General features: G+C 41.8%; 1 protein-coding gene across 2 annotated transcripts in view; it reads left to right on the forward strand.

The window, feature by feature from the left end:
- The window catches only part of abca12 (ATP-binding cassette, sub-family A (ABC1), member 12), a 195,721-nt gene that overhangs the window by 150,402 nt on the left and 18,783 nt on the right, over positions 1–26,536 (forward strand). For both annotated transcript variants that reach the window (XM_061879994.1, XM_061879995.1), the window contains 7 exons: positions 2,172–2,259; positions 2,322–2,449; positions 4,767–4,854; positions 12,899–13,007; positions 18,294–18,348; positions 18,576–18,753; positions 24,222–24,337. In XM_061879994.1, coding sequence (XP_061735978.1) covers positions 2,172–2,259; positions 2,322–2,449; positions 4,767–4,854; positions 12,899–13,007; positions 18,294–18,348; positions 18,576–18,753; positions 24,222–24,337 — 762 coding nt within the window. The remainder of the gene's footprint in view (positions 1–2,171; positions 2,260–2,321; positions 2,450–4,766; positions 4,855–12,898; positions 13,008–18,293; positions 18,349–18,575; positions 18,754–24,221; positions 24,338–26,536) is intronic.

Here is a 26,536-nt window from a genome sequence, read left to right on the forward strand (position 1 = left end):
TGGCATAGTGGGTGCCAATGACAGGTACCGACTCTCGCTACTGATTCAGCTAAAAAGACCATGTTGGCATAGTGGGTGCCAATGACAGGTACCGACTCTCGCTACTGATTCAGCTAAAAAGACCATGTTGGCATAGTGGGTGCCAATGACAGGTACCGACTCTCGCTACTGATTCAGCTAAAAAGACCATGTTGGCATAGTGGGTGCCAATGACAGGTACCGACTCTCGCTACTGATTCAGCTAAAAAGACCATGTTGGCATAGTGGGTGCCAATGACAGTTACCGACTCTCGCTACGGATTCAGCTAAAAAGACAATGTTGGCATAGTGGGTGCCAATGACAGGTACCGACTCTCGCTACTGATTCAACTAAAAAGACCATGTTGGCATAGTGGGTGCCAATGACAGGTACCGACTCTCGCTACGGATTCTGCTAAAAAGACCATGTTGGCATAGTGGGTGCCAATGACAGGTACCGACTCTCGCTACTGATTTAGCTAAAAAGACCATGTTGGCATAGTGGGTGCCAATGACAGGTACCGACTCTCGCTACTGATTCAGCTAAAAAGACCATGTTGGCATAGTGGGTGCCAATGACAGGTACCGACTCTCGCTACTGATTCAGCTAAAAAGACCATGTTGGCAGAGTGGGTGCCAATGACAGGTACCGACTCTCGCTACTGATTCAGCTAAAAAGACCATGTTGGCATAGTGGGTGCCAATGACAGGTACCGACTCTCGCTACGGATTCAGCTAAAAAGACCATGTTGGCATAGTGGGTGCCAATGACAGGTACCGACTCTCGCTACTGATTCAACTAAAAAGACCATGTTGGCATAGTGGGTGCCAATGACAGGTAGCGACTCTCGCTACTGATTCAGCTAAAAAGACCATGTTGGCATAGTGGGTGCCAATGACAGTTACCGACTCTCGCTACGGATTCAGCTAAAAAGACAATGTTGGCATAGTGGGTGCCAATGACAGGTACCGACTCTCGCTACTGATTCAACTAAAAAGACCATGTTGGCATAGTGGGTGCCAATGACAGGTACCGACTCTCGCTACTGATTCAACTAAAAAGACCATGTTGGCATAGTGGGTGCCAATGACAGGTACCGACTCTCGCTACTGATTCAGCTAAAAAGACCATGTTGGCATAGTGGGTGCCAATGACAGGTACCGACTCTCGCTACTGATTCAGCTAAAAAGACCATGTTGGCATAGTGGGTGCCAATGACAGGTACCGACTCTCGCTACGGATTCTGCTAAAAAGACCATGTTGGCATAGTGGGTGCCAATGACAGGTACCGACTCTCGCTACTGATTCAGCTAAAAAGACCATGTTGGCATAGTGGGTGCCAATGACAGGTACCGACTCTCGCTACTGATTCAACTAAAAAGACCATGTTGGCATAGTGGGTGCCAATGACAGGTACCGACTCTCGCTACTGATTCAGCTAAAAAGACCATGTTGGCATAGTGGGTGCCAATGACAGGTACCGACTCTCGCTACTGATTCAGCTAAAAAGACCATGTTGGCATAGTGGGTGCCAATGACAGTTACCGACTCTCGCTACGGATTCAGCTAAAAAGACAATGTTGGCATAGTGGGTGCCAATGACAGGTACCGACTCTCGCTACTGATTCAACTAAAAAGACCATGTTGGCATAGTGGGTGCCGATGACAGGTACCGACTCTCGCTACGGATTCTGCTAAAAAGACCATGTTGGCATAGTGGGTGCCAATGACAGGTACCGACTCTCGCTACTGATTTAGCTAAAAAGACCATGTTGGCATAGTGGGTGCCAATGACAGGTACCGACTCTCGCTACTGATTCAGCTAAAAAGACTATGTTGGCATAGTGGGTGCCAATGACTCACTCTGACAGGTAGCGACTCTCGCTACGGATTCAGCTTGGCCTACAATAGTGTGACATGTTTAGCACCTGTGGACATATTAGAATCTTCACTTTCACTTCTGGCGAGAGCGGTAAACACACTTTTATTGGCGCACACTGGAGTGTTTGCAGCCGCCTTGCTTATTTGGCAGCGCACACTGGAGTGTTTGCAGCTGCCACGCTTGGTTCTTCCCGCCTCTTGGACGTCCTCATCCTCTCCATCCTGTCAAGTCCTGTCCTGCATGCTCTCAATCCCACACTTGTCTTCTCAGGCTGTGCTGGAGACAAAGCGGCAGCTGGAAGTCTGCAGGGAACATCTCAGGCCAGGTGTCAGCGTGCCAATGTAGCCTCCAGCAGCAGGTGAGCAGCACCACACCTCCGTGTCTTCCAAACATGTTTACCTTCTTCTAAATCCACCACAGGTTTGTCCCGGAGGAACATTCCAGCCGGCCAGTCGACAGAGCCCGTCATCTCAGACGGTTTATAACCTGAGTGGCATCAATGTGGAGAACTACCTGATGGTCACAGCCAACAACTTCATCAGGAACAGGTCAGACCGGGTCATACCCGCTTGTTTACCTGCACTGAAGATGTTGCTGCATAGAATGTGAACACCATATTTTACAGACTAGAGAGAGCACCGCTATATAAGCCACACCCACTGAATTTGGATTTCATTGTGTTTATTTATTTTTATTTTCGTATTATTTTTTTTGTTATTTATTTATTTGAATTTTAATTCCACTAAAATTTAAGCTACACCCACTAAATTTTATGGACTAGAGAGAACACTGGTATATAAGCCAATACCCACTAATTTTTTATTTAAATTGCATTTATTTACTTATTTATTTTTATTTTTATTAAAAAAAAAAAGTTTTATATTTTTTTTAATATTATTTTTTTAATTTACTAATTTATATTTGAATTCCACTAAATTTTAAGACACACCCACTAATTTTACGGACGAGAGAGCGCACCGGTATATAGGCCACACCCACTAAATTTTGATTTAAAAATTTTTATTTTTATTTTGTTTTTTTTATTCATGATTTTATTTGTATTTGTTTGTTTTATTTATTATTATTATTTATTGATTCGATTTATTATTTTTTATTTTAATTCCAATAAATTTTAAGACACACCCACTACTTTTACAGACAAGAGAGAGCACCGCTATATAAGCCACACCCACTGAATTTGGATTTCATTGTGTTTATTTATTTTTTATTTTCGTATTGTTTTTTTAGTTATATATTTATTTTATTTATTTATTTGAATTTTAATTCCACTCAATTTTAAGCCACACCCACTAAATTTTATGGACTAGAGAGAGCACTGGTATGTAAGCCACAGCCACTAAATTTTTATTTAAATTGCATTTATTTACTTATTTCTTTTTATTTTTGTTAAAAAAAAAAGTTTTATACTTTTTTTATTTACTAATTTATATTTGAGTTCCACTAAATTTCAAGACACACCCACTAATTTTACGGACGAGAGAGAGCACCGGTATATAGGCCACACCCACTAAATTTCAATTTAAAAATTGTATTTTTATTTAGTTTTTTTTAATTTATGATTTTATTTTCATTTATTTGATTTATTTATTATTATTATTTATTTATTCGATTTATTATTTTTTATTTTAATTCCAATAAATTTTAAGACACACCCACTAATTTTACAGACAAGAGAGAGCACCGGTATACAAGCCACACCCACTAAATTTTAATTTTAAAAATTGTATTTTCATTTTTTTATTTTTTTTGTTTATTAATGATTTTATTTTTATTAATTTGTTTTATTTATTATAATGATTTATTTATTTTATTTGTTATTTTTTATATTTTAATTCCACTACATTTTAAGCCACACCCACAAAATTTTGTGGACTAGAGAGAGCACCGGTATATAAGCCACACCCACTAAATTTTAATTTAAATTGTATTTATTTACTTATTTATTTTTATTATTATTAAAAAGTGTTTAAAATTTTTTTTTAATTGTTACTATTTTATATTTTAATTCCACAAAATTTTAGGCCAAAATTTTTTTACATTATTGTATTTATTTATTTTTTTAAATGTTATTCTTTATTTATTTTATTTATTCATTTAAATTGTAATTCCACTAAATGTTAAGCCACACCCACTAAATGTTGAGGAGGGAAAACATATCTTTCCATATATTAGCCACATAAGTAAAGTATTAGTCACAGATATATTTGTTGTGAAATGAGTTATTTACGCAGAAATATTCGGTAAATGTTTATTTACACACCTTAATTGTGTCCGTAACAGGGCAGTAAAATGGCTGATGAAACAAAACAGAAGCTAGCTCTCCAATCATCTAAACAGAGTCAATAAGTCCATGGTGACGTTTTAGTGAATTTACTGAAGAATTTGTGAAACTGGAACAACACAAAAAGAATGTAATCATAACTTAATAATACTAACACGTGTTAGCATATTAGCTAATGCTAACGACGCTAGCTTGATTGCGCTACGACGGCGCATACAAATATGCATGAACACACTCCTACAGACATCACACATGGGACGCTTTAGTGAGTAAGAATAGTTTTAGTTGTGATGTAAAACTTACAAACGTTGCTTGGAGCGATGAATGAAGAATTAATACGAGTAGACACGCTATGGAGGACTAGAAGCGCGGACTATATCACACCATTTAAGTGTATCGGTGTGTGTTTGATGAGAACTATTTGTGTCATGGCCGTCAGGAAAGAAAAAGCTATACATCAAATGCACCGCTTTATAAGCCGCGGGTTTCAAAGCGCAGGGAAAAAAAGTAGCGGCTTGTAGTTCGGAATTTATAGTCATTTTTCTTCATATTTTTTTCCTCAGGTATGGCGGGTTTGAATTTGGAATGCCCCTCCCGTCTGACCTCCAAATGGACCTGCTGGCCAAGTCCAGTAACGCCACTTTATCAAAGGTAGGACTTCTTCTTCTGTCCCACGCCCGTCAGGATTTGATTAGTCGTTCAAAGAAACATTCTGTTATCGGAGCCGATAACACATCTGTATCGGCCTTTTTCAGATACAATAACTACACACACACCACTAATTAAAGAAATATCGACTTGCACTGTCCTGCTGTGATTAGTCCCGAATAATCATCACGTTCATCATGAACAAACTGAGGTTAGGTCAGGTTGCGTTTTGGCCTCATTCCTGTGAGAATCCTGCGTGTAACTGAAGCATTAAGGAGTGAGACTATGCAGGACATGCTGCAGTGTGCTCAAACAACCACTAGGCAGCAGATAATACTGGATCATCTCTTCCTTGTGGTGCATTCGGGGTCATCACTTAACTTCCTGTGGATGATTCATGCAATCACCTAGTTTGCTGTACATGAATCATGCAATCACTTAACTTCCTGTACATGAATCATGCAATCACTTAGTTTCCTGTACATGAATCATGCAATCACTTAGTTTCCTATACATGATTCATGCAATCACTTAACTTCCTGTACATGAATCATGCAATCACTTAACTTCCTGTACATGAATCATGCAATCACTTAACTTCCTGTGGATGAATCATGCAATCACTTAACTTCCTGTACATCAATCATGCAATCACTTAACTTCTTGTACATGAATCATGCAATCACTTAACTTCCTGTACATGAATCATGGAATCACTTAGTTTCCTGTGGATGAATCATGCAATCACTTAATTTCCTGTACATGAATCATGCAATCACTTAACTTCCTGTACATGAATCATGCAATCACTTAACTTCCTGTAGAACAATCATGCAATCACTTAACTTCCTGTACATGAATCATGCAATCACTTAACTTCCTGTACATGAATCATGCAATCACTTAACTTCCTGTAGAAAAATCCTGCAATCACTTAACTTCCTGTACATGAATCATGCAATCACTTAACTTCCTGTACATGATTCATGCAATCACTTAACTTCCTGTACATGAATCATGCAATCACTTAGTTTCCTGTACATGAATCATGCAATCACTTAGTTTCCTGTACATGATTCATGCAATCACTTAACTTCCTGTACATGATTCATGCAATCACTTAACCCCCTGTACATGAATCATGCAATCACTTAACTTCCTGTACATGAATCATGCAATCACTCAATTTCCTGTACATGAATCATGCAATCACTTAACTTCCTGTACATGAATCATGCAATCACTTAACTTCCTGTAGAACAATCATGCAATCACTTAACTTCCTGTACATGAATCATGCAATCACTTAACTTCCTGTACATGAATCATGCAATCACTTAACTTCCTGTAGAACAATCATGCAATCACTTAACTTCCTGTACATGAATCATGCAATCACTTAACTTCCTGTACATGATTCATGCAATCACTTAACTTCCTGTACATGAATCATGCAATCACTTAGTTTCCTGTACATGAATCATGCAATCACTTAGTTTCCTGTACATGATTCATGCAATCACTTAACTTCCTGTACATGATTCATGCAATCACTTAACTTCCTGTACATGAATCATGCAATCACTTAACTTCCTGTACATGAATCATGGAATCACTTAGTTTCCTGTGGATGAATCATGCAATCACTCAATTTCCTGTACATGAATCATGCAATCACTTAACTTCCTGTACATGAATCATGCAATCACTTAACTTCCTGTAGAACAATCATGCAATCACTTAACTTCCTGTACATGAATCATGCAATCACTTAACTTCCTGTACATGAATCATGCAATCACTTAACTTCCTGTAGAACAATCATGCAATCACTTAACTTCCTGTACATGAATCATGCAATCACTTAACTTCCTGTACATGATTCATGCAATCACTTAACTTCCTGTACATGAATCATGCAATCACTTAGTTTCCTGTACATGAATCATGCAATCACTTAGTTTCCTGTACATGATTCATGCAATCACTTAACTTCCTGTACATGATTCATGCAATCACTTAACCCCCTGTACATGAATCATGCAATCACTTAACTTCCTGTACATGAATCATGCAATCACTTAACTTCCTGTACATCAATCATGCAATCACTTAACTTCCTGTGGATGAATCATGCAATCACTTAACTTCATGTACATGAACCATACAATCACTTAACTTCCTGTACATGAATCATGCAATCACTTATTTTCCTCTACATGAATCATGCAATCACTTAACTTCCTGTACATGAATCATGCAATCACTTAACTTCCTGTAGAACAATCATGCAATCACTTAACTTCCTGTACATGAATCATGCAATCACTTAACTTCCTGTACATGATTCATGCAATCACTTAACTTCCTGTACATGAATCATGCAATCACTTAGTTTCCTGTACATGAATCATGCAATCACTTAGTTTCCTGTACATGATTCATGCAATCACTTAACTTCCTGTACATGAATCATGCAATCACTTAACTTCCTGTACATGAATCATGCAATCACTTAACTTCCTGTACATGAATCATGCAATCACTTAACTTCCTGTAGATGAATCATGCAATCACTTAACTTCCTGTACATGAATCATGCAATCACTTAACTTCCTGTAGAAAAATCATGCAATCACTTAACTTCCTGTACATGAATCATGCAATCACTTAACTTCCTGTACATGATTCATGCAATCACTTAACTTCCTGTACATGAATCATGCAATCACTTAGTTTCCTGTACATGAATCATGCAATCACTTAACTTCCTGTACATGAATCATGCAATCACTTAACTTCCTGTAGAACAATCATGCAATCACTTAACTTCCTGTACATGAATCATGCAATCACTTAACTTCCTGTACATGAATCATGCAATCACTTAACTTCCTGTAGAAAAATCATGCAATCACTTAACTTCCTGTACATGAATCATGCAATCACTTAACTTCCTGTACATGATTCATGCAATCACTTAACTTCCTGTACATGAATCATGCAATCACTTAGTTTCCTGTACATGAATCATGCAATCACTTAGTTTCCTGTACATGATTCATGCAATCACTTAACTTCCTGTACATGATTCATGCAATCACTTAACCCCCTGTACATGAATCATGCAATCACTTAACTTCCTGTACATGAATCATGCAATCACTCAATTTCCTGTACATGAATCATGCAATCACGTAACTTCCTGTACATGAATCATGCAATCACTTAACTTCCTGTAGAACAATCATGCAATCACTTAACTTCCTGTACATGAATCATGCAATCACTTAACTTCCTGTACATGAATCATGCAATCACTTAACTTCCTGTAGAACAATCATGCAATCACTTAACTTCCTGTACATGAATCATGCAATCACTTAACTTCCTGTACATGATTCATGCAATCACTTAACTTCCTGTACATGAATCATGCAATCACTTAGTTTCCTGTACATGAATCATGCAATCACTTAGTTTCCTGTACATGATTCATGCAATCACTTAACTTCCTGTACATGATTCATGCAATCACTTAACTTCCTGTACATGAATCATGCAATCACTTAACTTCCTGTACATGAATCATGGAATCACTTAGTTTCCTGTGGATGAATCATGCAATCACTCAATTTCCTGTACATGAATCATGCAATCACTTAACTTCCTGTACATGAATCATGCAATCACTTAACTTCCTGTAGAACAATCATGCAATCACTTAACTTCCTGTACATGAATCATGCAATCACTTAACTTCCTCTACATGAATCATGCAATCACTTAACTTCCTGTAGAACAATCATGCAATCACTTAACTTCCTGTACATGAATCATGCAATCACTTAACTTCCTGTACATGATTCATGCAATCACTTAACTTCATGTACATGAATCATGCAATCACTTAGTTTCCTGTACATGAATCATGCAATCACTTAGTTTCCTGTACATGATTCATGCAATCACTTAACTTCCTGTACATGATTCATGCAATCACTTAACCCCCTGTACATGAATCATGCAATCACTTAACTTCCTGTACATGAATCATGCAATCACTTAACTTCCTGTACATCAATCATGCAATCACTTAACTTCCTGTGGATGAATCATGCAATCACTTAACTTCATGTACATGAACCATACAATCACTTAACTTCCTGTACATGAATCATGCAATCACTTATTTTCCTCTACATGAATCATGCAATCACTTAACTTCCTGTACATGAATCATGCAATCACTTAACTTCCTGTAGAACAATCATGCAATCACTTAACTTCCTGTACATGAATCATGCAATCACTTAACTTCCTGTACATGATTCATGCAATCACTTAACTTCCTGTACATGAATCATGCAATCACTTAGTTTCCTGTACATGAATCATGCAATCACTTAGTTTCCTGTACATGATTCATGCAATCACTTAACTTCCTGTACATGAATCATGCAATCACTTAACTTCCTGTACATGAATCATGCAATCACTTAACTTCCTGTACATGAATCATGCAATCACTTAACTTCCTGTAGATGAATCATGCAATCACTTAACTTCCTGTACATGAATCATGCAATCACTTAACTTCCTGTAGAACAATCATGCAATCACTTAACTTCCTGTACATCAATCATGCAATCACTTAACTTCCTGTAGACGAATCATACAATCACTTAACTTCCTGTACATGAATCATGCAATCACTTAACTTCCTGTACATGATTCATGCAATCACTTAACTTCCTGTACATGAATCATGCAATCACTTAGTTTCCTGTACATGAATCATGCAATCACTTAGTTTCCTGTACATGATTCATGCAATCACTTAACTTCCTGTACATGAATCATGCAATCACTTAACTTCCTGTACATGAATCATGCAATCACTTAACTTCCTGTACATGAATCATGCAATCACTTAACTTCCTGTAGATGAATCATGCAATCACTTAACTTCCTGTACATGAATCATGCAATCACTTAACTTCCTGTAGAACAATCATGCAATCACTTAACTTCCTGTACATCAATCATGCAATCACTTAACTTCCTGTAGACGAATCATACAATCACTTAACTTCATGTACATCAATCATGCAATCACTTAACTTCCTGTACATCAATCATGCAATCACTTAACTTCCTGTACATGAATCATGCAATCACTTAACTTCCTGTACATCAATCATGCAATCACTTAACTTCCTGTACATCAATCATGCAATCACTTAGTTTCCTGTACATGAATCATGCAATCACTTAACTTCCTGTACATCAATCATGCAATCACTTAGTTTCCTGTACATGATTCATGCAATCACTTAGTTTCCTGTGGATGAATCATGCAATCACTTAGTTTCCTGTACATGATACATGCAATCACTTAACTTCCTGTACATGAATCATGCAATCACTTAACTTCCTGTACATGAATCATGCAATCACTTAGTTTCCTGTACATGATTCATGCAATTACTTAACTTCCTGTAGATGAATCATGCAATCACTTGGTTTCCTGTACATGATTCATGCAATCACTTAACTTCCTGTACATGATTCATGCAATCACTTAACTTCCTGTACATGAATCATGCAATCACTTAACTTCCTGTACATCAATCATGCAATCACTTAACTTCCTGTACATCAATCATGCAATCACTTAGTTTCCTGTACATGGATCATGTAATCACTTAACTTCCTGTACATCAATCATGCAATCACTTAACTTCCTGTACATCAATCATGCAATCACTTAACTTCCTGTGGATGAATCATGCAATCACTTAACTTCCTGTACATCAATCATGCAATCACTTAACTTCCTGTGGATGAATCATGCAATCACTTAACTTCCTGTGGATGAATCATGCCATGACTTGACATGAAGCGCTACACACATTCATGCACGCGTGACTCCAAAGATGACTGAGGGGGTGAGTGCTATGTTTCATTCCAAGATCCTCCCTTCAACTGTTGTTCTGCTTCCCGCAATCGATGACATCACACCACACATCCTCTTCACCTACTGCAATAATAATTCATACAGTGTTGATGTTCCACTTAGACACACATAGTTAAAAGAAATAAAATGTTGATGTTCCTCTTAGACACGTAATACAAATAAATCAAATGTTGATGTTCCTCGATGGCATCACACCACACATCCTCTTCACCTACTGCAATAATAATACATACAATGTTGATGTTCCTCTTAGACAAGTAATACAAATTAATAAAATGTTGATGTTCCTGTTTGACACACATAGTTAAAATAAATAAAATGTGATGTTCCTCTTAAACACACGTAATAAAAATAAATAACATGTTGATGTTCCTCTTGGACACACATAGTTAAAATAAATAACATGTTGATGTTCCTCTTAGACACACGTGATAAAAATAAATACAATTTTGATGTTCCTCTTTGACTCACATAGTTAAAATAAATAAAATTAGATGTTCCTCTTAGACACACTTTATGAAAATAAATCAAATGTTGATGTTCCCCTTAGACACACATAGTTAAAATAATAAAATGTGATGTTCCTCTTAGACACATGTAATAGAAATAAATAAAATGTTGATGTTCCTCTTAGACACACGTAATAAAAATAAATAAAATGTTGATGTTCATCTTAGACACACGTAATGAACATAAATAAAATGTTGATGTTCGTCTCAAACACACATAACAGACATAAATAAAATATTGTTGTTCCTCTTAGACGCACGTAATAAAAATAAATAAAATGTTGATGTTCCTCTATAAAACATAGTTAAAATAAATAAAATGTGATGTTCCTCTTAGACACATGTAATAGAAATAAATAAAATGTTGATGTTCCTCTTAGACACACATAGTTAAAATAAATAAAATGTTGATGTTCCTCTTAGACACACATAGTTAAAATAAATAAAATGTGATGTTCCTCTTAGACAGACGTAATACAAATAAAAAAAATGTTGATGTTCCTCTCTGACACACATAGTTAAAATAAATAAAATGTGATGTTCCTCTTAGACACACGTACTAAAAATAAATAACATGTTGATGTTCTTCTTAGACACACATAATAAAAATTTATAAAATGTTGATGTTCCTCTTAGACACACGTAATGAACATAAATAAAATGTTGATGTTTGTCTTAGACACACATAATAGACATATATAAAATGTTGATGTTCTTCTTAGACACACGTACTAAAAATAAATCAAATGTTGATGTTCCTCTTAGACGCACGTAATAAACATAAATATCATGTTGATGATCGTCTTAGACACACGTACTAAAAATAAATAACATGTTGATGTTCCTCTTTGATGCACGCAATAAAAATAAATCAAATGTTGATGTTCCTCTTTGACACACGTAATAAACATAAATATCATGTTGATGTTCCTCTTAGACACACGGACTGAAAATAAATAACATGTTGATGTTCCTCTTAGACACACGTAATAAAAATAAATCAAATGTTGATGTTCCTCTTTGACACACAGTTAAAATAAATAAAATGTTGATGTTCCTCTTAGACACACATACTAGACATAAATGAAATGTTGATGTTCCTCTTGGAGACACGTAATAAAAATAAATAAAATGTTGATGTTCCTCTGAGACACACGTACTAAAAATAAATCAAATGTTGATGTTCCTCTATGACACACATAGTTAAAATAAATAAAATGTGATGTTCCTCTTAAACACATGTAATAGAAATAAATAAAATGTTGATGTTCCTCTTAGACACGCGTACTAAACATAAATAAAAAGGTGTTTGATGTTTTTGATGATAAATGAAACACGACATCAAACATTATGTGACTAGTGGTCCCACCCTTCCTAATGTTAATAAAACAATTAGTCCAGATGTTTCCTTCCATATAATATTCATGTTTAAATAACGTTTACTGCAAATGAAGACCACCTCCAGGTGAGACCTCCTCCTGATCATCAAGCCTGGACAAAGCAGGGGGGCAGGTATCCAGGACCAAACTGGTGAATGACCGCAGGATTGTGTTTGCAGGTTTGGTTCAACCCTGAAGGCCACCACACCATGCCGGCATACCTCAACAGCCTCAACAATCTCATCCTGCGTGCCAACCTGCCAGCGGACAAGGATCCACAGGACTATGGTAAGTCATGGTGAATGTGGTTATTATGCTAAGTCATGGTGAATATGCTAAGTCATGGTCCATCATCTTCCGCCTATCCGAGGTCGGGTCGCGGGGGCAACAGCCTAAGCAGGGAAACCCAGACTTCCCTCTCCCCAGCCACTTCGTCTAGCTCTTCCCGGGGGATCCCGAGGCGTTCCCAGGCCAGCCGGGAGACATAGTCTTCCCAACGTGTCCTGGGTCTTCCCCGTGGCCTCCTACCGGTTGGACGTGCCCTAAACACCTCCCTAGGGAGGCGTTCGGGTGGCATCCTGACCAGATGCCCGAACCACCTCATCTGGCTCCTCTCGATGTGGAGGAGCAGCGGCTTTACTTTGAGCTCCTCCCGGATGGCAGAGCTTCTCACCCTATCTCTAAGGGAGAGACCCGCCACACGGCGGAGGAAACTCATTTGGGCCGCTTGTACCCGTGATCTTATCCTTTCGGTCATGACCCAAAGCTCATGACCATAGGTGAGGATGGGAACGTAGATCGACCGGTAAATTGAGAGCTTTGCCTTCCGGCTCAGCTCCTTCTTCACCACAACGGATCGGTACAACGTCCGCATTACTGAAGACGCCACACCGATCCGCCTGTCGATCTCACAATCCACTCTTCCCTCACTCGTGAACAAGACTCCTAGGTACTTGAACCCCTCCACTTGGAGCAGGGTCTCCTCCCCAACCCGGAGATGGCACTCCACCCTTTTCCGGGCGAGAACCATGGACTCGGACTTTGAGGTGCTGATTCTCATTCCGGTCGCTTCACACTCGGCTGCGAACCGATCCAGCGAGAGCTGAAGACCCCGGTCAGATGAAGCCATCAGGACCACATCATCTGCAAAAAGCAGAGACCTAATCCTGCGGTTACCAAACCGGAACCCCTCAACGTCTTGCTAAGTCATGGTGAATGTGGTTAATATGCTAAGTCATGGTGAATATGGTAAGTCATGGTGAATGTTGTAAATATGCTATGTCATGGTAAATATGCTAAGTCATGGTGAATGTTGTAAATATGTTAAGTCCTGGTAAACATGCTAAGTCATGGTGAATGTTGTAAATATGCTAAGTCCTGGTGAATGTGGTAAATATGCTAAGTCATGGTGAATATGGTAAGTCATGGTGAATGTTGTAAATATGCTAAGTCATGGTGAATATGGGAAGTCATGGTGAATGTTGTAAATATGCCAAGTCATGGTGAATCTGGTAAATATGCTAAGTCATGGTGAATGTTGTAAATATGTTAAGTCCTGGTGAATATGGTAAGTCATGGTGAATGTTGTAAATATGGTAAGTCATGGTGAATCTGGTAAATATGCTAAGTCATGGTGAATGTTGTAAATTTGGTAAGTCATGGTGAATGTGGTAAATATGCTAAGTCATGGTAAACATGCTAAGTCATGGTGAATGTTGTAAATATGCTAAGTCATGGTGAATATGGTAAGTCATGGTGAATGTTGTAAATATGGTAAGTCATTGTGAATGTGGTAAATAAATTAAGTCATGGTGAATATGGTAAATATGCTATTTCATGGTGAATATGGTAAGTCATGGTGAATGTTGTAAATATACTAAGTCCTGGTGAAAATGGTAAGTCATGGTGAATGTTGTAAATATGCTATGTCATGGTAAATATGCTAAGTCATGGTGAATGTTGTAAATATGCTAAGTCCTGGTGAATATGGTAAGTCATGGTGAATGTTGTAAATATGGTAAGTCATGGTGAATATGGTAAATATGCTATGTCATGGTAAATATGCTAAGTCATGGTGAATGTTGTAAACATGGTAAGTCATGGTGAATGTGGTAAATATGGTAAGTCATTGTGAATGTGGTAAATATGCTAAGTCATGGTGAATATGGTAAGTCATGGTGAATGTTGTAATATGGCAAGTCATGGTGAATGTTGTAAACATGGTAAGTCATGGTGAATATGGTAAATATGCTAAGTCATGGTGGATATGGTAAGTTATGGTGAATATGGTAAATATAGTAAGTCATGGTGAATGTGGTAAATATGCTAAGTCATGGTCAATATAGTAAGTCGTGGTGGATATGGTAAGTTATGGTCAATATGGTAAGTCATGGTGAATATTGTAATCAGGTCTGTCTGTCAAAAATGTCCATTTCAATGCTGAATAAATGGTTTTGTTACCAACTGTTTCATCAAGTCCGTCTTTGTTTAGTTTTTGGGTGTCTTCTGTTTGTTTTTGGGTTCACTTCCTGTTTTGGGCTTTTATTTGTATTTATTTGTATTCTGCTTTCAGTAACTTTACTCTCTGAGCGCTTCTTTCCTCACCTGTGGCTTGTTTGCATTGATTGTCTCACCTGCCGTTCGAGGACTATTTACAGTATATCTGTCTCCCTTCTTTGGTTGTGGGATCATTCCACAAGTTTGGTGTCTTGGTTGTCAGAGAAACTGTCACGGATAGTAGTAGTTTTGACTTCTTGGTTTTGCAGTTCTTCTTTGTTGACAGTCTCCCTGTGCTTGCTTAGCATATTCCCCTGTTGCACCCTTAGGTAGGTAGGTGGTAGATTGGTTGGTAGGTAGGTAGGTAGGTAGGTAGGTAGGTGGTAGATTGGTAGGTAGGTAGGTAAGTAGGTAGGTAGGTAGGTAGGTAGGTAGGTAGGTAGGTAGGTAGGTAGGTAGGTAGGTAGGTAGGTAGGTAGGTAGGTGGTAGATTGGTAGGTAGGTAGGTAGGTAGGTAGGTCTTTATTGCCATTACACAATTACAACCAAACTTTATTTTCATCACAAAACTTTGTTTTCATCACAAAACTTTGTTTTCAGCACAAAACTTTCACGGATAGTAGTAGTTTTGACTTCTTGGTTTTGCAGTTCTTCTTTGTTGACAGTCTCCCTGTGCTTGCTTAGCATATTCCCCTGTTGCACCCTTAGGTAGATAGGTGGTTGGTAGGTAGGTAGGTAGGTAGGTAGGTAGGTAGGTGGTAGATTGGTAGGTAGGTAGGTAGGTAGGTAGGTAGGTAGGTCTTTGTTGCCATTACACAAGTACAAACAAACTTTGTTTTCAGCACAAAACTTTGTTTTCATCACAAAACTTTGTTTTCAGCACAAAACTTTCACGGATAGTAGTAGTTTTGACTTCTTGGTTTTGCAGTTCTTCTTTGTTGACAGTCTCCCTGTGCTTGCTTAGCATATTCCCCTGTTGCACCCTTAGGTAGGTAGGTGGTAGATTGGTAGGTAGGTAGGTAGGTAGGTAGGTAAGTAGGTAGGTCTTTATTGCCATTACACAAGTACAACCAAACTTTATTTTCATCACAAAACTTTGTTTTCAGCACAAAACTTTCCCGGATAGTAGTAGTTTTGACTTCTTGGTTTTGCAGTTCTTCTTTGTGACAGTCTCCCTGTGCTTGCTTAGCATATTCCCCTGTTGCACCCTTAGGTAGGTAGGTGGTAGATTGGTAGGTAGGTAGGTAGGTAGGTAGGTAGGTAGGTAGGTAGGTCTTTATTGCCATTACACAAGTACAACCAAACTTTTTTTTCAGCACAAAACTTTGTTTTCATCACAAAAGTTTGTTTTCAGCACAAAACTTTCACGGATAGTAGTAGTTTTGACTTCTTGGTTTTGCAGTTCTTCTTTGTTGACAGTCTCCTTGTGCTTGCTTAGCATATTCCCCTGTTGCACCCTTAGGTAGGTAGGTGGTAGATTGGTAGGTAGGTAGGTAGGTTGGTAGGTAAGTAGGTAGGTCTTTATTGCCATTACACAAGTACAACCAAACTTTATTTTCATCACAAAACTTTGTTTTCAGCACAAAACTTTCACGGATAGTAGTAGTTTTGACTTCTTGGTTTTGCAGTTCTTCTTTGTTGACAGTCTCCCTGTGCTTGCTTAGCATATTCCCCGGTTGCACCCTTAGGTAGGTAGGTGGTAGATTGGTTGGTAGGCAGGTAGGTAGGTAGGAAGGTAGGTAGGTCTTTATTGCCATTACACAAGTACAACCAAACTTTATTTTCATCACAAAACTTTGTTTTCATCACAAAACTTTGTTTTCAGCACAAAACTTTGTTTTCGGCACAAAACTTTGTTTTCATCACAAAACTTTCACGGATAGTAGTTGTTTTGACTTCTTGGTTTTGCAGTTCTTCTTTGTTGACAGTCTCCCTGTGCTTGCTTAGCATATTCCCCGGTTGCACCCTTAGGTAGGTAGGTGGTAGATTGGTTGGTAGGCAGGTAGGTAGGTAGGAAGGTAGGTAGGTCTTTATTGCCATTACACAAGTACAACCAAACTTTATTTTCATCACAAAACTTTGTTTTCATCACAAAACTTTGTTTTCAGCACAAAACTTTGTTTTCGGCACAAAACTTTGTTTTCATCACAAAACTTTCACGGATAGTAGTTGTTTTGACTTCTTGGTTTTGCAGTTCTTCTTTGTTGACAGTCTCCCTGTGCTTGCTTAGCATATTCCCCGGTTGCACCCTTAGGTAGGTGGGTGGTAGATTGGTAGGTAGGTAGGTAGGTAGGTAGGTAGGTAGGTAGGTAGGTAGGTCTTTATTGCCATTACACAAGTACAACCAAACTTTGTTTTCAGCACAAAACTTTGTTTTCATCACAAAACTTTGTTTTCAGCTCAAAACGTTCACGGATAGTAGTAGTTTTGACTTCTTGGTTTTGCAGTTCTTCTTTGTTGACAGTCTCCCTGTGCTTGCTTAGCATATTCCCCTGTTGCACCCTTAGGTAGATAGGTGGTAGGTAGGTGGTAGATTGGTAGGTAGGTAGGTAGGTAGGTAGGTAGGTGGTAGGTAGGTAGGTAGGTAGGTAGGTGGTAGATTGGTAGGTAGGTAGGTCTTTATTGTCATTACACAAGTACAACCAAACTTTGTTTCAATACAAACCCGTTGAAGATGAGACAAACAAACAGTGTTACAGAAAAGGAACGTAAAAGATGGGAATAAGGTAAACGCAGGGAAAGGATTAGTTAAAAAAATACAATCTAAACTCGGCTCCTGAGGGGCCCCAGTCTGGAGTGGGAAAAAAACCTCCATGGAAAAGCACATATCCACATTACAAGATACAACTCCAGATATCTAGCAACAGAGGAGGGGGGGAGTGCGGGGCCATGGTGGAAGGCTGCAGCTCTCAGGCGCTGCCCAGTTGTCCATCACCCCTTCGGGATTTGCGTCAAGGGCGTTTGAAAAGAAAACATATTTGCATGGAGACTTTCAGTTTTGGGGTTTGAGTCCACTTTTATGCACTTGCCTCAATATCTTTATCTTTTCTATCTGTAATCAACTCTTTTTCCTTGCAGCTATTTCAGTGTCCAGTCATCCCTACTTTGGCCGGCTCATAGAGGAGGACTCCATGTAAGTATTTTCATTCTTACCTCCACCCAAATGTTTTCATTCTTACCCTCCACCTAAATGACCGCCAACAACTTGACCAGTCACCTTTTTCATTCATGTTGACATTGAAGTAGTGGTCATACCAAACAATGTGGATAGTCATGTTGTAGTGGTCATTAGAACATGCTGTTGTGTTGTTGTTGTTGTTGTTGTTGTTGTGCCACCAGCTCACACGTGTGTCTTTGCAGAATCCAGGGAATGTTGCAGATCCTTGTGGCCATTTGTGTGCTGGCAGGATATTCCATCACCACTGCCAGCTTCGCCATCTACGTGGTGACTGAGCACACCAACGGTTCTAAGAGGCTGCAGCACATCGCTGGCATCAGTGAACCTTTCTACTGGACCCTCACCTTCCTCTATGACATGGTAGGTGTCACACCTTCTACTGGACCCCCACCTTCCTCTATCACATGGTACACAGTCAATTCTATAGTGTAAAATCAACACTTAAAGGGGAACATTATCACAATTTCAAAAGGGTTGAAAACAATAAAAATCAGTTCCCAGTGGCTTGTTTCTAAATTTTACCGGTCTCGGAATATCCCTAAATAAAGCTTTAAAGTGCCTTATTTTCGCTCTCTGCGAAGACACTGGCCATTTTCCTGTGACGTCACACAGGGCTGCCAATGTAAACAAACAATGGGAATACCACAGCAAGATATAGCGACATTAGCTCGGATTCAAACTTAAGCGATTCAACAGATTACGCATGTATTGAAACCGATGGTTGGAGTATGAAAGTATTGAAGAAGAAACTGAAGCTATTGACGCTATTCATAGCCATAGCATGGCCGAATAGCTGCGTTAGCATCGCCGGTAAAATGTGCGGACCAAACGATCAGGACTTTCGCATCTTTTGACACTGGAGCAACTTAAATCCGTCGATTGGTAAGTGTTTGTTTCGCATTAAATGTGGGTGGAAGGAAATGTAATATAGTTGCAAATGCATCTGCTGGTTATCCATACATCTCTGTGCCATGTCTGCTTTAGCACCGCCGGTAAAAAGCATGTTAGCATCGATTAGCATAGCATGTTAGCATCGATTAGCGTAGCATGTTAGCATCGATTAGCTGGCAGTCAACATCAACAAAACTCACCTTTGTGATTTCGTTGACTATCGTTGCAAATGCATCTGCAGGTTATCCATACATCTCTGTGCCATGTCTGCTTTGGCACCGCCGGTAAATAGCATGTTAGCATCGATTAGCATAGCATGTTATCATCGATTAGCTGGCAGTCAACATCAACAAAACTCACCTTTGTGATTTCGTTGACTATCGTTGCAAATGCATCTGCAGGTTATCCATACATCTCTGTGCCATGTCTGCCTTAGCATCGCCGGTAAAATGTGGAGACACTCTGGCACATTCAATGGGGGTCTGGCGGCAGATTTCTTGCCACTTTTGCATCTTGGGGCCAGTGGTGCAACTTGAATCCCTCCCTGTTAGTGTTGTTACACCCTCCGACAACACACCGTCGAGGCATGATGTCTCCAAGGTTCCAAAAAATAGTCAAAAAAACGGAAAATAACAGAGCTGAGACCCGGTGTTTGTAATGTGTTGAAAATAAAAATGGTGGGTGTGTTACCTCGGCGACGTCACATTCTGACGTCATCGCCTCCAGCGCCATAAACAGAAAGGCGTTTAATTCGCCAAAATTCACCCATTTAGAGTTCGGAAATCGGTTAAAAAAATGTATGGTCTTTTTTCTGCACCATCAAGGTATATATTGACGCTTACATAGGTCTGCTGATAATGTTCCCCTTTAAAGAGTTAAATTTAACACTATTCAGACGTCTATTTGGTTCTAACCTGGGCTAGTGTTACATTTACTCTTTCCATAGTGTTCAATTTATAGAGTTAAATGAACACTAAATAGAGTCAGAATTGTAACACAGTGGAGTGTTGTTCAACTTATTATTTTTGAGTAGTGTTGATAAATTAACTCTTCTGTGGCGATAATTGTACACCAAGTTAAATGTATTTGCTCATTAACACTGCTTTGGTGTTGAAATAAAACTCTGATAAGGTTTGATAATACACTAATATGATGATTATTCACTCCCTTGCAGTGAAGACAAAAATATTTAGTAAATAGTAAACATGTGCTAACATTGCAGTGTTTATAAAACCTCACACTATTTCTGTAGATCGGGATAGCAAAGGGGCCGGACTGTAGATCGGGATAGCAGAGGGGCCGGACTGTAGATCGGGATTGCAGAGGGGCCAGAATGTAGATCGGGATAGCAGAGGGGCCGGACTGTAGATCAGGATAGCAGAGGGGCCGGACTGTATATATCGGGATTGCACAGGGGCCGAAATGTAGATCGGGATTGCAGAGGGGCCAGAATGTAGATCGGGATAGCAGAGGGGCCGAACTGTAGATCAGGATAGCAGAGGGGCCGGACTGTATATATCGGGATTGCAGAGGGGCCGGACTGTAGATCGGGATTGCAGAGGGGCCAGAATGTAGATCGGGATAGCAGAGGGGCCGGACTGTAGATCAGGATAGCAGAGGGGCCGGACTGTATATATCGGGATTGCACAGGGGCCGGACTGTAGATCGGGATTGCAGATGGGCCGGACTGTATATATCGGGATTGCACAGGGGCCGGACTGTAGATCGGGATTGCAGATGGGCCGAACTGTAGATCAGGATAGCAGAGGGGCCGGACTGTATATATCGGGATTGCAGAGGGGCCGGACTGTAGATCGGGATTGCAGAGGGGCCAGAATGTAGATCGGGATAGCAGAGGGGCCGGAATGTAGATCAGGATAGCAGAGGGGCCGGACTGTATATATCGGGATTGCACAGGGGCCGGACTGTAGATCGGGATTGCAGATGGGCCGGACTGTATATATCGGGATTGCACAGGGGCCGGACTGTAGATCGGGATTGCAGATGGGCCGGACTGTAGATCAGGATTGCAGAGGGACCAGACTGTAGATCGGGATTGCAGAGGGGGCGGACTGTAGATCAGGATTGTAGAGGGGCCGGACTGTAGATTGTGTTTGCAGAGGGGCCGGACTGTAGATCGGTATTGCAGAGGGGCCAGACTGTAGATCGGAATTGCAGAGGGGCCGCACTGTAGATCGGGATTGCAGAGGGGCCGGACTGTAGATCGGGATTGCAGAGGGGCCGGACTGTAGATCGGGATTGCAGAGGGGCCGGACTGTAGATCACGATTGCAAAGGGGCCGGACTGTAGATCGGGATTGCAGAGGGGCCGGACTGTAGATCGGGATTGCAGAAGGGCCGGACTGTAGATCGGGATTGCAGAAGGGCCGGACTGTAGATCGGGATTGCAGAAGGGCCGGACTGTAGATCGGGATTGCAGGAGGGCCGGACTGTAGATCGAGATTGCAGAGGGGATGGACTGTAGATAAGGATTGCAGAGGAGCCGGACTGCAGATCGGGATTGCAGAGGGGCCGGACTGTAGATCGGGATAGCAGAGGGGCCGGACTGTAGAACGGGATTGCAGAGGGGCCGGACTGTATATATCGGGATTGCACAGGGGCTGGACTGTAGATCGGGATTGCAGATGGGCCGGACTGTAGATCAGGATTGCAGAGGGGCCAGACTGTAGATCGGGATTGCATAGGGGGCGGACTGTAGATCAGGATTGTAGAGGGGCCGGACTGTAGATCGTGTTTGCAGAGAGGCCGGACTGTAGAACGGGATTGCAGAGGGGCCGGACTGTATATATCGGGATTGCACAGGGGCCGGACTGTAGATCGGGATTGCAGAGGGGACGGACTGTAGATCGAGATTGCAGAGGGGATGGACTGTAGATAAGGATTGGAGAGGAGCTGGACTGCAGATCGGGATTGCAGAGGGGCCGGACTGTAGAACGGGATTGCAGAGGGGCCGGACTGTATATATCGGGATTGCACAGGGGCCGGACTGTAGATCGGGATTGCAGATGGGCCGGACTGTAGATCGGGATTGCAGATGGGCCGGACTGTAGATCAGGATTGCAGAGGGGCCAGACTGTAGATCGGGATTGCATAGGGGGCGGACTGTAGATCAGGATTGTAGAGGGGCCGGACTGTAGATCGTGTTTGCAGAGGGGCCGGACTGTAGAACGGGATTGCAGAGGGGCCGGACTGTATATATCGGGATTGCAGAGGGGCCGGACTGTATATATCGGGATTGCACAGGGGCCGGACTGTAGATCGGGATTGCAGATGGGCCGGACTGTAGATCAGGATTGCAGAGGGGCCAGACTGTAGATCGGGATTGCATAGGGGGCGGACTGTAGATCAGGATTGTAGAGGGGCCGGACTGTAGATCGTGTTTGCAGAGGGGCCGGACTGTAGAACGGGATTGCAGAGGGGCCGGACTGTATATATCGGGATTGCAGAGGGGCCGGACTGTATATATCGGGATTGCACAGGGGCCGGACTGTAGATCGGGATTGCAGATGGGCCGGACTGTAGATCAGGATTGCAGAGGGGCCAGACTGTAAATCGGGATTGCATAGGGGGCGGACTGTAGATCAGGATTGTAGAGGGGCTGGACTGTAGATCGTGTTTGCAGAGGGGCCGGACTGTAGAACGGGATTGCAGAGGGGCCGGACTGTATATATCGGGATTGCACAGGGGCCGGACTGTATATATCGGGATTGCACAGGGGCCGGACTGTAGATCGGGATTGCAGAAGGGCCGGACTGTAGATCGGGATTGCAGAAGGGCCGGACTGTAGATCGGGATAGCAGAGGGGCCGGACTGTAGATCGGGATAGCAGAGGGGCCGGACTGTAGAACGGGATTGCACAGGGGCCGGACTGTAGATCGGGATTGCAGATGGGCCGGACTGTAGATCAGGATTGCAGATGGGCCGGACTGTAGATCAGGATTGCAGAGGGGCCGGACTGTAGATCGGGATTGCAGAGGGGGCGGACTGTAGATCAGGATTGCAGAGGGGGCGGACTGTAGATCAGGATTGTAGAGGGGCCGGACTGTAGATCGTGTTTGCAGAGGGGCCGGACTGTATATATCGGGATTGCACAGGGGCCGGACTGTAGATCGGGATTGCAGAGGGGCCAGACTGTAGATCGGGATTGCAGAGGGGGCGGACTGTAGATCATGATTGTAGAGGGGCCGGACTGTAGAACGGGATTGCAGAGTGGCCGGACTGTATATATCGGGATTGCACAGATGCCGGACTGTAGATCGGGATTGCAGATGGGCCGGACTGTAGATCGGGTTTGCAGAGGGGCTGGACTGTAGATCGGGATTGCAGAGGGGCCGGACTGTGGATTGGGATTGGTTTGGTTAGGCAAGCGAACATATTCCCACGATTTTTCTGCTGGAGATGTAAATGTTGGCTCTAAAATTGAACATAAGTTCGCCTTGCAGAGTGGAAAGCTTCTATAATTTGCCAAAGTCCGGGTGCTCACAGGTCTGCTGAACCCATCCATCGCGACGGCAGCCTGTGGGCTCCTTGAGCGTCGGCCATGGTCTTCTGGATGTTTGGACAGAGCAGAACAAAGCTCCTTCCCATCTTCACAGTCCCAAATAGATCTACAATGCCCTGGACGGAAAGATCTGCTAGGCACACGAGTCGCCACCTCTCCTGCTCAAGTATCCCTCTTAGGACAGGCAGCTTCCCGCCCACCTGGTCGAGAAATATAGTCTATGAGTTGCGAGAGCAGTTCATCAACTTCGTGTTTTAGATTCCAGGGAACAGTGCAAAAGAGAGACTTTAGGACAAGACAAAGAAGCAAAGCAGGCGAGGTAGGAAAGGAAGGGTAATGTGTCCGCCTTGGTTGAGAGCCAAGAAAGAAGAAGCTTTAAGTACCAACTGCTATATGACTTGGGTCTTCCCCCCCAGATCATCTACATGGTTCCCGTGGCTTTGACCGTGGCTGTGGTTGCAGCCTTCCAGGTTCCAGCATTTGCAGACCGACAGAACTTGGCTGCTGTTGCACTGCTTCTGGTGCTCTTTGGGTGAGTCAGGGCCCGCAGATCAATCCTTTTCTAGGTCTACAAGCCATAGAGAGGACCTGTAGTACTCATTCCTGATCTCAGGTCAACATTCTAACTTACCAACGTTTTGTTTCAAGGTTTGTTAACACATTTTGTTTTAGAATCAATTTGTTGCACACTAAGGTTGTACGGTATACCGGTACTAGTTTAGTATCGCGGTACCAATCAATCAAAGACGGTACTATACTCTGTTTGAAAAGTATCGGTTCCCGGGCATGACTGCTGCTTTCACGAGCAGAGGAGCATGTACGGCAGCGCACACACACAGAGTACTTACAAGCAGACACAGTGTGTAGACAGAAAAAGGAGAATGGACACATTTTGGTGTAAAAAGTCAAGATAAAGGTGAAGTTATAACACTGAAACACCCTCAGGAAGAGGTCCATGAGTTCACTTTGCACATGGTCCATGAGGTCACTTTGCACATGGTCCATGAGGTCACTTTGCACATGGTCCATGAGGTCACTTTGCACATGGTCCATGAGGTCACTTTGCACATGATCCATGAGGTCACTTTGCACATGATCCATGAGGTCACTTTGCACATGATCCATGAGGTCACTTTGCACATGGTCCATGAGGTCACTTTGCACATGATCCATGAGGTCACTTTGCACATGGTCCATGAGGTCACTTTGCACATGATCCATGAGGTCCCTTTGCACATGGTCCATGAGGTCACTTTGCACATGATCCATGAGGTCACTTTGCACATGATCCATGAGGTCACTTTGCACATGGTCCATGAGGTCACTTTGCACATGATCCATGAGGTCCCTTTGCACATGATCCATGAGGTCACTTTGCACATGGTCCATGAGGTCACTTTGCACATGATCCATGAGGTCACTTTGCACATGGTCCATGAGGTCACTTTGCACATGGTCCATGAGGTCACTTTGCACATGATCCATGAGGTCACTTTGCACATGGTCCATGAGGTCACTTTGCACATGGTCCATGAGGTCACTTTGCACATGGTCCATGAGGTCACTTTGCACATGGTCCATGAGGTCACTTTGCACATGATCCATGAGGTCACTTTGCACATGATCCATGAGGTCACTTTGCACATGATCCATGAGGTCACTTTGCACATGGTCCATGAGGTCACTTTGCACATGATCCATGAGGTCACTTTGCACATGGTCCATGAGGTCACTTTGCACATGATCCATGAGGTCCCTTTGCACATGGTCCATGAGGTCACTTTGCACATGATCCATGAGGTCACTTTGCACATGATCCATGAGGTCACTTTGCACATGGTCCATGAGGTCACTTTGCACATGATCCATGAGGTCCCTTTGCACATGATCCATGAGGTCACTTTGCACATGGTCCATGAGGTCACTTTGCACATGATCCATGAGGTCACTTTGCACATGGTCCATGAGGTCACTTTGCACATGGTCCATGAGGTCACTTTGCACATGATCCATGAGGTCACTTTGCACATGGTCCATGAGGTCACTTTGCACATGGTCCATGAGGTCACTTTGCACATGGTCCATGAAGTCACTTTGCACATGATCCATCAGGTCACTTTGCACATGGTCCATGAGGTCACTTTGCACATGGTCCATGAAGTCACTTTGCACATGATCCATCAGGTCACTTTGCACCTGGTCCATGAGGTCACTTTGCACATGGTCCATGAAGTCACTTTGCACATGATCCATCAGGTCACTTTGCACATGGTCCATGAGGTCACTTTGCACATGGTCCATGAAGTCACTTTGCACACGATCCATCAGGTCACTTTGCACCTGGTCCATGAGGTCACTTTGCACATGGTCCATGAGGTCACTTTGCACATGGTCCATGAAGTCACTTTGCACATGATCCATCAGGTCACTTTGCACCTGGTCCATGAGGTCACTTTGCACATGGTCCATGAGGTCACTTTGCACATGGTCCATCAGGTCACTTTGCACATGGTCCATCAGGTCACTTTGCACATGGTCCATGAAGTCACTTTGCACATGATCCATCAGGTCACTTTGCACATGGTCCATGAGGTCACTTTGCACATGGTCCATGAGGTCACTTTGCACCTGGTCCATCAGGTCACTTTGCACATGGTCCATGAAGTCACTTTGCACATGATCCATCAAGTCACTTTGCACATGATCCATCAGGTCACTTTGCACATGGTCC

This window comes from Nerophis ophidion, linkage group LG19 (genome assembly GCF_033978795.1).
Source record: "Nerophis ophidion isolate RoL-2023_Sa linkage group LG19, RoL_Noph_v1.0, whole genome shotgun sequence".
NCBI lineage: Eukaryota > Metazoa > Chordata > Actinopteri > Syngnathiformes > Syngnathidae > Nerophis > Nerophis ophidion.